Source organism: Neophocaena asiaeorientalis, unplaced genomic scaffold (assembly GCF_003031525.2).
Source record: "Neophocaena asiaeorientalis asiaeorientalis breed wild unplaced genomic scaffold, Neophocaena_asiaeorientalis_V1.1 scaffold423, whole genome shotgun sequence".
NCBI lineage: Eukaryota > Metazoa > Chordata > Mammalia > Artiodactyla > Phocoenidae > Neophocaena > Neophocaena asiaeorientalis.
This window is the reverse complement of record NW_020174133.1, coordinates 844,772-857,717: the sequence shown is the minus strand read 5'-3', so window position 1 is coordinate 857,717 and position 12,946 is coordinate 844,772. Positions and strand designations below refer to the sequence as shown.

General features: G+C 34.7%; 1 protein-coding gene across 8 annotated transcripts in view; it reads left to right on the top strand.

Annotated features, from left to right (window-relative positions):
- LRCH3 (leucine rich repeats and calponin homology domain containing 3) overlaps nt 1–12,946 on the top strand; it is a 112,009-nt gene that overhangs the window by 60,692 nt on the left and 38,371 nt on the right. For all 8 annotated transcript variants that reach the window (XM_024754756.1, XM_024754754.1, XM_024754751.1 and 5 more), the window contains exons 7-10: nt 3,223–3,316; nt 4,662–4,782; nt 7,353–7,501; nt 11,380–11,456. In XM_024754756.1, the coding sequence (XP_024610524.1) occupies nt 3,223–3,316; nt 4,662–4,782; nt 7,353–7,501; nt 11,380–11,456 (441 nt within the window). The remainder of the gene's footprint in view (nt 1–3,222; nt 3,317–4,661; nt 4,783–7,352; nt 7,502–11,379; nt 11,457–12,946) is intronic.

Here is a 12,946-nt window from a genome sequence, read left to right as displayed (position 1 = left end):
TTAGAGGAAAACATAGGCAGAACACTCTATGACATAAATCACAGCAAGATCCTTTTTGACCCATCTCTTAGAGAAATGGAAATAAAAACAAAAATAAACAAATGGGACCTAATGAAACTTAAAAGCTTTTGCACAGCAAAGGAAACCATAAACAAGACCAAAAGACAATCCTCAGAATGGCAGAAAATATTTGCAAATGAAGCAACTGACAAAGGATTAATCTCCAAAATTTACAAGCAGCTCATGCAACTCAATAAAAAAAAACAAACAAACCAATCCAAAAATGGGCAGAAGACCTAAATAGACATTTCTCCAATGAAGATATACAGATTGCCAACAAACACATGAAAGAATGCTCGACATCATTAATCATTAGAGAAATGCAAATCAAAACTACAATGAGATATCATCTCACACCAGTCAGAATGGCCATCATCAAAAAATCTAGAAACAATAAATGCTGGAGAGGGTGTGGAGAAAAGGGAACCCTCTTGCACTGTTGGTGGGAATGCAAATTGATACAGCCACTATGGAGAACAGTATGGAGGTTCCTTAAAAACCTAAAAATAGAACTACCATACGACCCAGCAATCCCGCTACTGGGCATATACCCTGAGAAAACCATAATTCAAAAAGAGTCATGTACCAAAATATTCTTTGCAGCTCTATTTACAATAGGCAGGACATGGAAGCAACCTAAGTGTCCATCGACAGATGAGTGGATAAAGAAGATGTAGCACATATATACAATGGAATATTACTCAAGCCATGAAAAGAAATGAAATTGAGTTATTTGTAGTGTGATGGATGGACCTAGAGTGTGTCTTACAGAATGAAGTCAGTCAGAAAGAGAAAAGCAAATACCGTATGATAACACATATATATGGAATCTAAGAAAAAAAAAAAGGTCATGAAGAACCGATGGGTAAGACGGGAATAAAGACACAGACCTACTAGAGCATGGACTTGGGGATATGGGGAGGGGGAAGGGTAAGCTGGGACAAAGTGAGAGAGTGGCTTGGACATATATACACTACCAAACGTAAAATATATAGCTAGTGAGAAGCAGCCACATAGCACAGGGAGATCAGCTCAGTGGTTTGTGACTACCTAGAGTGGTGGGATAGGGAGAGTGGGAGGGAGGGAGACTCGAGGGAAAAGATATGGGAATATATGTATATGTATAACGGATTCACTTTGTTATAAAGCAGAAACTAACACAGCATTGTAAAGCAATTATTCCAATAAAGATGTTAATTAAAAAAAAAGACAGCCCCGTTGAAAAATGGACAAAAGGCTTGAATAGACTTTACGAAGAAAGATATATAAATGAGTAATAAGCACACAAAAAGGTGCTTATCACTGGTCATCATCGAAATGTAATGAGATATCACTGCACATCTACAAGAAGGAATAAAATTAAGACTGAGAACACCAAATGTTAGGATGTGGAACAACCAGTGCTCTCATATTGCTTATGTAATACAATATGTAAAAAGTAAAACTGGAACATCCATTTTGGAAAAATGGATTGGCACGTTTTTTTAAACAGCTTTATTGAGATAAAATTTACAAATAATAAAATTTACCCATTTTAATGTGCAACTCAGTTTTAGTACATGAATACAGTCACAAAACTGCCAACACAATCACGATATATATTTTTTTATCACCCTCAGCCCCAGGCAATCACTCATCTGCTTTCTGTCAGTATAGTTTTGCATTTTCTAGAATTTCATAGAAATGAAATCGAACATTATGTAGCATTTTGTCTGGCCTCTTTTACTTAGCAAAATATTTTTAAGATTATTGATGTTGCATTTTTTAATGGGCAAAAGATTTGAACAGAGATTTCTCAAAAGAAGATAAATGAGCGGCCAATAAGCACATACAAAGGTATTAAATATCACTGATGTTAATTATCACCAGTCATCAGAGAAATACAAATTAACACCACATTTTATACCCATCAGAATAATAACTAAAATTAATGACTGGGAATACAGTGTTGGCAGCTAGAACTCCAATACATTGCTGGTGGAGATGCAAAATGATACAGCTACTTTCAAAAACAGGTTGGCAGGGTTTTTTTGTTTTTGTTTTTTAAGTTAAACCTATGCTTACCATACAATTCATCCATTCTACTCCAAGGTATTAAAAACATCAAGAATTTCACTGACATGATGCTGAGTAGAAAAAGAGTACATATACCATTTTTATGCATTCTGGAATAAGCAGAACTAATTGTATTACTTTTCTTTTGTTACCACCCCAAACTTAGAGACCTAAACAACACAGATTTATTATTTTATGGTTGTGTCGGTCAGAAGTCTAAATCTTGGTCTCATTGAGCTAAAATTAAGATGATGGCAGAGCTGCATTCTGCCATCCTGCGTTGAGTAGGATGTATTTCCTTGCCTTTTTCAACTTCTAGAGGCTGTCTTCTTACCTTGGTTCTTGGTCCCCTCCCTCCATCTTCAAGCCAGCATTGAATCCTCCTCTTCTATTTCCCTCTTCCATGTTTAAGGAACCTTGTGATTACATCGAGCCCATTCAGATAATTCAGGATAATCTCTCTAACTTAAGGTCCTCTGATTAGCAACCTTACTTCTATCTGCAACCTTAATTCCCATTTGCAATGTAAAGTAACATATTTATGGGTTCCAGGAATTAGATCTTGGACAGCTTTGAGGATGTTCTATACTAATTCAGGTGAAAAAAATTTGAATGGTAGTTGCCTCTTAGGAGCACATAGTGGTGAGGTAAAGGAAGTTGACTGGGAAGGGATGTGTGGGAATTTTCTGGCAAAGTACAAATGTCCTATATCATGATAGGCATGTATGTTACAAAGATGTTTTCATTTGTCAAAGTTTGTGCATTTAAATGTATGTAAATTTCACTTTAAGAAAAAGAGTACTGTTAAAAATAAAAATAATTGAGGGGGGCATTGGGAATGACTGGAGGAATAGATGAAGTCAGAATGTGGATATTTTTAGAGCTGGATAATGAGTACATGGGAGTTCATTATACCATTCTATCTACTTTCTTTGAATTTGGAATTTTTCATATTAAAAAGTTAAATGAATATTCATTTCATTCTAAATAGTTAAGTCCCTGAATGCCATGAAAATGTTTATGAGTAAAATTGCATCTGATTTATTTCAAATGTTAATTTTTAAAATCTCAAACTTTACATTAACAACTAAAGTTTCTTTTTGGCAGCCACGAAGAATTATACTCAGGTCGCCCCTATGGAGCCCTTGATTCAGGTTTCAATAGTGTGGACAGTGGTGATAAGAGATGGTCAGGGAATGAAGTAAGTGTTTCTTCTATTCTGCATGTTATAACTTAAGGAAAAATAAAATGATGAAAATGGTTAAGTGTCTTAACTGGACTCAATTTCTTGTTATATAAAATATAGAATAGCCAAGGGAGGAGTAAAAATCCCACATAGTCCTACCATCAGAAATGATATTATGTTTCTTTACCATCTTTTACCATGTGTGTTTTACATATTTGTTACCTCATTGTGTTGTATAAATAATTTTATATCCTGGACGGTCAAATGGGAACTGAGCCAGTTACAACTGAAACCTGAACGTTGAGGGCCTGTATAATCTTGAGCAGAGGTGGTAGAAAGGGTACTTGTAAGGTGAGAAAATAGAACTGTAGGCTGATGGGTAGTGAGATGGGAACCTTAATGAAGAGTATCCACATGCTCAAGATAAATAAGTAACTTTCTCAGCTAATTATATCATTTTTCTCTCTCTCTTTTTTTTTCGGCTGCGTTTGGGTTTTCGTTGTGGTGCGTGGGCTTCTCATTGCGGTGGCTTCTCTTGTTGCAGAGCCCGGGCTCTAGGTGCGCGGGCTTCCGTGGTTGCAGCACACGGGCTCAGTAGTTGCAGTGTGCAGGCCCTACAGCATGCAGGCTTCAGTAGTTGCAGCACGTGGGCTCAGTAGTTGTGACAAGCAGGCTTTAGGGTGCACAGGCTTAGTTGTTCCTCAGCATGTGGGATCTTCCCAGACCAGGGATCGAACCCATGTCCCCTGCATTGGCAGGTGGATTCTTAACCACTGTACCACCAGGGAAGTCCCTCATTTTTCTCTTTTAATTATCAGCATTATGTTTTCTCTCTTCTTTTTAAATTACTAAGGTATAATATTTTAGCTATAAATTAGGTTAAATGATTAAGGTTTTGTTTAGTAAGACTAGTAATGTACCATTTGTAACATTGTTTTATTGGGAGTCTAAAGCAAGTTAATTTTGGAATACAGCCCATTTGTCATTTGTAATTGCTTGGGTATTTGTGCGTGGGTGGGTGTGTACATGATTGTGGCTATATCAATACAGATACATTTATGTCAATACTTTAAATTCATATGTGTATGTATATAGAGTCATATATACCCTCTTTTTTAAAATTGTGGTGAAATACGTATTAAATTTACCATTTTAACCATTTTTAAGAGTGGTTTCAGTGGCATAAAGTACATTCATATTGTTGGATAATATGTGCATCTCTAGATGCATCTGTAAAACTACTTTGCTATTTCTTCTTAAATATAAATTCTAATGAATTTATATTATATCTGTGCTTTAAGTACCATGTTGTCTTAAAACTTGAAATGATTTATTTTAATGTTTCTGCTATTTTTTTAAGCCTACAGATGAATTTTCAGATCTGCCTCTTCGAGTAGCAGAAATTACTAAAGAACAAAGACTACGAAGAGAAAGCCAGTACCAGGAGAATCGCAGCAGTATAATAGTAACAAATGGTGGAGGTAAACATGATTCCTGATGACATCCAAAGTCTTTATAATCTCTCTGACTTTTTAAGTGGCCTTTTCACATCCACTCCTTTTATCTGTGTATCTGTAGCTTCTTCCAGTCTTTCTTTAAAGACCTCTCTCCTCTTCTCATCTGATTAGAAAAAAAATGTTTTCTATTAGGGTTAAATTTCAGTTTCTCTGTTTCAGACTTGCAATTAAAATACGATGTTTTTCCCTTATTCTTATTTTGGGAGGAAACTTTACTAAAGACAGTTTACCTGGAATAGATCTTTTTTAATCTTGATTTAACCATGATCTTCTTTGAAGTACTATTCTCCTTTTTTTTTTTGCGGTACGCGGGCCTCTCACTGTTGTGGCCTCTCCCGTTGCGGAGCACAGGCTCAACGGCCATGGCTCACGGGCCCAGCCGCTCCGTGGCATGTGGGATCTTACCGGACCAGGGCACAAACCCGTGTCCCCTGCATCGGCAGGCGGACTCTCAACCACTGCGCCACCAGGGAAGCCCTACTATTCTCCTTTTTAAAGATTCTCTTTGTGGTCATTATTTGACCTCTTTTAGGAATTCAGTGCATTCCTTGATGTCTGCCTTTTCTTTCATCTGGAATTGTGCTCTTCATGGGCATCTGAATCCAAGTTTTCCTTATTCTGGTATTTTAAATTTTGTAATTTAAATTAAAAAAAATTTTTTAATTTATTTTTATAGTTCATTAACAAACGGAGCTCTTTCTGCTTTCTTGTGCTTCTGCAGCAGACTCTTGATTTTAGCATTCCATTCAATATTGCTTTAGTTTGAATTACCAAATCCTAATGTTTAAATGTTAAGGGCCAGGTATAAGGGAGAAATGACTTTGATTTTCCAGAAATCTATTATATTATCTAAGAAGACCTTTCATCTCTGAACGATGAGTTCAATTAAATGGTTTGCCCCGCCTTTTTTTCCTTACCATCTTATATTCTTTTTTTACTCTTGTCACTTACCATTTCAGTACTTTTCATTTTAATCTTGCTTTTGTATGAGATATCTTTCCCATTGGTTCATTTCAGACTTAAAAGAATCTCTAGATCTGTGCCAGTAGCCACATGTGGTTATTGAGCATTTGAAATGTGGCTTTTCTGAATTGAGCTGTACTATAAATGTAAAACACACATCAGATTTTGAAGCCGTTGCATGAGAAAGAGAATGTAAAACATCAGTAATACTTTATATTGATTATATGTTATAATAATATTTTAAATATATTGAACAAAGTAAAATATATTATTAAAATTAATGTCACCTTTTCTTTTGACTTTTTTATGTGGCTACTAGGTAATTTAAAATTACATGTGTGGTTCACTTTCATAGCTTACATTCTATTTCTCTTGGATAGCACTGGTCTAGACAGTATGAAAAAGTGGTGCTGCTTTCTTGGGAGATCGTTATAAAATGAACTGTTGATTTAGTCACACAAGTTGTAGCACATTGGAAAAATGCATTTACGTACCTGGTTTCTAACATGGATGTAGACTTAAAACCTTTTCAGCCTTTTATCTATTTATATAATTATGATAAGTCAATTCATTTTTATATTAACTGCTGTTATGGAATTAGTTAGAAATAATTGAGTCAGAAAACTAAATTAAGAAATAGACTTCTTCAAATTTACTATTCCTAGCAACTGCAACTTTTAGGCAGCCTGTAGACCACCATACAATAATGGCTGGGAGTTAATACATCTCTGGAGAAACCGTCTTAGTAGTAAGTTTTTTTTTTTTCTAGTGTGCCATTTAAAGTGGCTTTTAAAAATAGTTACTTTTTAAACTTAAAAACAAATTAATGGGGTGCACCCAACTGTGTTAGAAGAAATAATGATGTAGCTATATGTTATTTATGTTCTTCTCCTCACCCCAGAGCATTTTGAGAAGCAAAAATTCCTCAAATGATTTCCTTCCATCCACACCTCTACAAAATATCTGCAATACTGACCTCTAGAAAATAATTTTCTAAATAGGAAAATAAATCTTGTTCTAGTTATGGACAACAGTTACAGGAAAGGGAACAGTCGTCAGTATCTACTTCTTTATCACCAAGTCCACTTTCCTCCTGTCTTTTCACTTTTATTTTGAGTTGATTGTGTTAGGTTTTCTGCCTCCCAGCTCTTTAAAGAGGTACGATTAAGCCCCAAACCTAAAACATGAAAAAAAAAAAAAAACTAAAAGAATATATATTTTCCGATTTTAAAAAATTATTATTCTTATCTGTCTCACAAACTCAAACTGTCTTGTTTAAAATAGTCAAGAGTTGTCTAAAGAAAAGAGAAATATTAGAGGTCTGTTTTCCAATAATTACCATCAATTACTGCATTCTTTATAGTGAATTAGGACTAAGATTTTTTCTTTAGCCTATTTTTGTGAGTGGCCATGGACTAAATAATAAAGGCTTATTAAATTTAAACTTATTCCTCCCAGTTTCAGAATAGAAAAGGTTAAAGAAAAGGAAAGAATGCAATTCAGTGTTTTTGTTGGCTATCTAATTTGAATGTTTTTTCTGATGTCTGTGTGTGTATGTGTCATATGAACAGTGGAACATGATCTGGATCAGATTGACTATATTGACAGCTGTACTGCAGAGGAAGAAGAGGAAGAAGTGAGACCACCCAAGGGCCTGGACTCAGACAGCCTCAGTTCACAGTTTATGGCATATATTGAACAACGGCGAATCTCTCATGAGGTAGTATACACACGTAGCTTAAATTTTTTGCTATCCCCTAGTAAAAACAGTTTATGACAGTATAAATTTCTGTCATATCAGTGATTTGTTGGTTTAGGCTTAATTATTTGTTTTATTATATTTAGTTCCAATTTTATTACTGAGTTTTTCAGATTTATTTTTAAAATCAGACAATACTCAAGTAAAGTTTAGGTTTATTTTTCAAATAAAAATACAGATTTCAGAATTTTGAAGAAGGAATAAAAGAAGTCCTAAGAGTATCCTATGCCTTGGAAGAAAATGCAGAGGAATATGATGCTTTTCATTGTTGTTCTTATTGTTTTTTTATTGTTATTAACTGGTAAATCATACTTTGATCAGTAATTAAGAACTGAACCAAACTGCTGACTTTTGGAGCAACATACAAACTTAACCATAGAGTTTTTATGATGAGCTTAATTATATTGGCGCTTTTATGTGAAGTCACACAGAATATAAATTGTTTGCCATTAAAATTCTTGGATGTCTCTTATAGTGGAGCATTGAGTTGCCTTAGAAAACAAATGAGCATTCAAGCCCACTGCAAAAATCTCTGCCAATTCCCCAAGGGTCTCAAGTAGAAATAGCATTCTTCAGTGTATCTAGTCAGCATAATAAAATGGCTGCACTTCAGTGTGTGTGATGTTAATGTCTGGAGTTGGTCCCAGGCTTTGAGCAGGGATTATTTGAGAAACACTTGGGGCCTTTTTGGAGAATGATGTATTTAGTCTTTTAGAAATAGCGAATAGTCACTTCAAGTGGGACATGTTATAGAGTGTTATTATCATTCTTTAAAAAAAAAAAAAAACCCTTGGTCTTCCTGTCTGAAGACTTTTGAACACAGTATTTTTTGTTGGTGTTCAAATGACATTCTTGTATTTAAAGCTGGATAAAGTTATGTACAGTAAGTATTCCCCCCACCCCATATCCACAGGGTGTACATTCTAAGACCCCTAGTGGATGGTTGCCTGAAACCACGGATGGTACTGAGCCCTATATGTACTATGTTTTTTTCTTATACATACACACCTATGATAAAGTTTAATTTATAAATTAGTCACAGTAAGAGATTAAGAATAATTAATAATAAAATAGAAAAATTATAACAATATACTGTAACAAGTTATATGAATGTTGTTTCTCTCGAAATATTTCATTGTACAAATTTAATGCCTTTTCCATCTTAACTAAGCATTCATTTATCACATGCTGTGACTGTAACTTTTGCAGTTTGAGGTGCAACAGCAAAACTAGCATGTAGGGCTTCCCTGGTGGCGCAGTGGTTGAGAGTCCACCTGCTGATACAGGGGACAAGGGTTCGTGCCCCGGTCCGGGAAGATCCCACATACCATGGAGTGGCTGGGCCCATGAGCCACGGCCGCTGAGCCTGTGAGCCACGGCCGCTGAGCCTGCGCGTCCGGAGCCTGTGCTCCGCAACGGGAGAGGCCACAACAGTGAGAGGCCCGCGTACCGCAAAACAAAACAAAAAAACAAAAACAAAAACTGTACTACGCTATTAATTAAAATACATTATATAAAAAAAAAACTAGCATGTATGTCTTTTTCCTTCACAATTTCACAGATAGAAGATTTCTTCTTACTATAGATCTTACCTCAGCATACAATTTCTTTTCTTTCCTTATTAATTCAAGAACTTTCACCTTTTCACTTAAAGGAGGCACTTTATGACTTCTCTTTGGCATATTCGAATTGCCAACATCACTACTTTTGCACTTGGGGCCATTATTTAGTAAAATAGGCACTGCTATACTGCGACAGTCAATCTGTTAACCAAGAGAGACTAACTGAGCCGGCTACTAACGGACTAACAGGCAGGATACTCTGGACAAAGAGACGATTTACAGCCCAGGTGGGATGGAGCGGGACAGCTTGAGATTTCATCAGAACAGCGTGCAATTTAAAACTTATGAATTGTTTATTTCTGAAGTTATCCGTTTAATATTTTTGGAACATGGTTGACTGTGGGTGACTGAAACCTCGAAAAGTGAAACCAGAAGATAAAGTGAACTACTGTAAATCAAAGTCCTACAGCCTACAGATAGCAGTGTGTACCTGTGATTAATGAAACTACTTGTGGTTCAGGCTGTAAGCACTTCTGCTAGAGCAGAGGGCAACTACTTTGCAATAAAGCTTAAGTTAACAATGCACATTATAATCTAAAAGGGAATCCTTTTTCTTGTGGTCTGTCTCTTTGACCATTTTATTGTTAATTAGGCTGTGTAGATGAGGTGTTTCTACTAAAAGTGAAAATGCACGTTATACTACTGATGAAAAATTGTATCATTTCTTTAATCCATTATATTGGCTAATTTGTATTAAGTTTTTTGATTCCATCTACCTACTATATATAGTAGTTTTTATGATTCTGTCATAAGGCTCTTTATGACTTTTGTGTCATAAAGCTTTCTAAAGTTTGGCACCTATAAAAATAAAATAAAGCAGTATTATTTTAAATGGTTTAATAACCAGTGAAGAAATATTTTCTATATTCTTGGATACTACCTAAACATGGGTTGTTAAAAACAATTTGAGATTTTAAACACTCTGCTATTGTTTAATTTTATCATAATGCCTGTCACATACATAGTGATACTGTGATAAATAAGGTATGACATATTTATAGACTACGACATATTTATTTTTTAAATTAAACCAATGTTACATTCATTTTGTCATGAAAATTTCATGTACCCCTTGCAATAATTTTAGGTAATTGCAGTATTGTAAAACCAGGGTGATAAGTCACTGATGTTAACATACTAGGAGAGATTTTTCTTCACTTAAAAAGTCATATTCACTGAAATTAGAGTAATTATTCTCTCATCAAGATTCTAGAATTGTATCTCATTTAATATGATCATTATGCCCAGACTTTACAGGAGTCAGCTTTAGCCCTTTGGAGTAACTCACCAAAGAAGATTTTCTAGTTATTTGTGATGTGCCTATTTCTTGGAGATAGACTATAAATAGTTTTACATTTGACTTTTAGGGTGTTTTTTTTTTTTTGGATAAGTTTTTTTTTCCCCTTCCAGAATACCCATTTTGATGATTATTTTTGGTGTTGAAGTAAGATTATATTATTTTTATAGATTCTCATTTGACAAAATATGTGGTGTGATATCCCATGAGCCTCTACCTTTGATTTATACTTTTATTTTTCAGTATATAGTCCATATAACTTAAGCCAGTTTAATTTTCTTTGGTAATGTTTTTCGAAATGACCTTTACCCTTCAGTTTATAAATAAATTGCCACTATTTCTCTTTTAATTAATATCATATTTTACCATAAATAGAAATTACTTTTTGCTTTATCTTGGTATTCCACCAGCATCCCCAGGACTATTTGTCTGACTAACATAAGTAACAATTTATGATGATGAAGAAGTAAAGAAATGTAATCTCCCCAGTGAACTTCCTATTACTAGAAATATTCAAGAGAGGCTGAGCAAAAGTCACGGTAGGGTTGGTAGGAATTCCTGTTTTAGATGGAAGTTTGTACTAGATGATCTCTAAGATCCTTTTCAACTTTCACATCTTATCATCTAGTAAATATTACTATGTGGTCATTATAATTCATAAAATACAGTGTGAAGAAAATCTGCTCTTTTTAAAATAAATGATTTTGGATTGTGAACAGTTTTGTGCTTTACCAAAGCAGTAATACAGCCTATAATGCTTTTAAACATGAAAATTCACATTTGAAGTTTCTGTTAAAATATTTTTAGTGTAATATACAGATCTCTAAATGCCAAGTTGAATATGAGCTGTGTAATTACACTTTTCTGGATACATGTGGATACATGTGTTAAATTGATCTGTTTTTCGTTTTTTGGCCTAGGGTTCACCAGTAAAGCCAGTACCCATGAGGGAATTTCAAAAAACAGAAGACACGAGAAGATATTCACATCAAAACAGGTTTGAAAAACCAATTCTACTTATTTCTTTCTGTCTTAAAACTCAGTAATTAGGTAATGAAATGATTTTGGTTTTGTGTAGATCTATGTATAATGAAGATGTTTAGATACTATGTGTTTTAAATATGGTGTATTGAGAGCTAAGTGAAATATACCTTTGTGCTTAGGTAATAGAAAAAGAAGTAAAATTGATTTATTCATTCTAAATTCAGATCACCTAAACCATTACCTGTATAATTATTTGATTTGAAGATACTTAATAGCAGTGAGATTTTATAGTGATATGTCTGGATTTATGCATAAAGAGGGCTAAATGAATTTCCAGAGTCCTGCAATTATTTTACTTAAACTTTTGATTAGAAACAGAGCCACAGACAGAGACAGCAATATATTCCTCATTCCTATCTCAATTGAAGTGATCTTTTATCTACAATTAGTGCCTTACACAATATTTCTAGACTTAGCTTAGCCATTTAGAGTACTGCTTCTTTTTTTTTTCAAGACTACTGCTTCTTATCCTTGAATTCCAAAAAGTTTCTTGTCATAAACTGCATGACAATAGTTGAAAAATTCCCAGCCTTTGGTTTTATTGCTTCCTTTCTGTTTTTATGAAATCTTAAAGTGGTAGACTTGATATGCCTATTCTTAAACAACAGTAAATTTATCGTGTAGATAGTGTCATACATCATTCTTTATTACACTTGACAGGATATTGAAGTTCTTTAGGAGACTGAAATATAGATGGATAAAGAAAATGTAGGGAGAATAATGAAAGAAGTCTTATAACTTGGACTTTTTAGTCTTATTGGTTAGTTCATGGCCATTTAGTTACATTTCATATCTTTGAAATTTATCTCAAAATAGCTTTTTAGTTACCATGTGTCCTTATATTGAAAGTGTGGTCATTTGAGATTCCACTGTCATGCAAGGATTTCTTGTTACATTTCCCTGTAGTGGGGGGACCTCAGCTTTATCTTTTGTCCTTCCTGCCTCCTGTATCCATCATAAGTAAAGCCCAAGATTCCTAGGATATGATACACCCACCCTCAAGGTGAAAGCCAGCTTTTTTTTTTAACATCTTTATTGGAGTATAATTGCTTTACAATTTTGTGTTAGTTTCTGCTATATAACAAAGTGAATCAGTTATATATATACATATATCCCCATATTCCCTCCCTCTTGCGTCTCCCTGCCATTCTCCCTATCCCACCCCTCTAGGTGGTCACAAAGCAGCAAGCTGATCTCCCTGTGCTATGCAGCTGCTTCCCACTAGCTACCTGTTTTACATTTGGTAGTGTATATATGTCAGTGTCAATGCTACTCTCTCACTTTGTCCCATCTTCCCCTTCCCACCCCCCATCCCCCATGTCCTCAAGTCCATTCTCTACATCTGCGTCTTTATTCCTGTTTTTTAGTTTTTTAAGGAACCTCCTTACTGTTCTCCATAGTGACTGTATCAGTTTACGTTCCCACCAACAGTGCAAGAGGGTT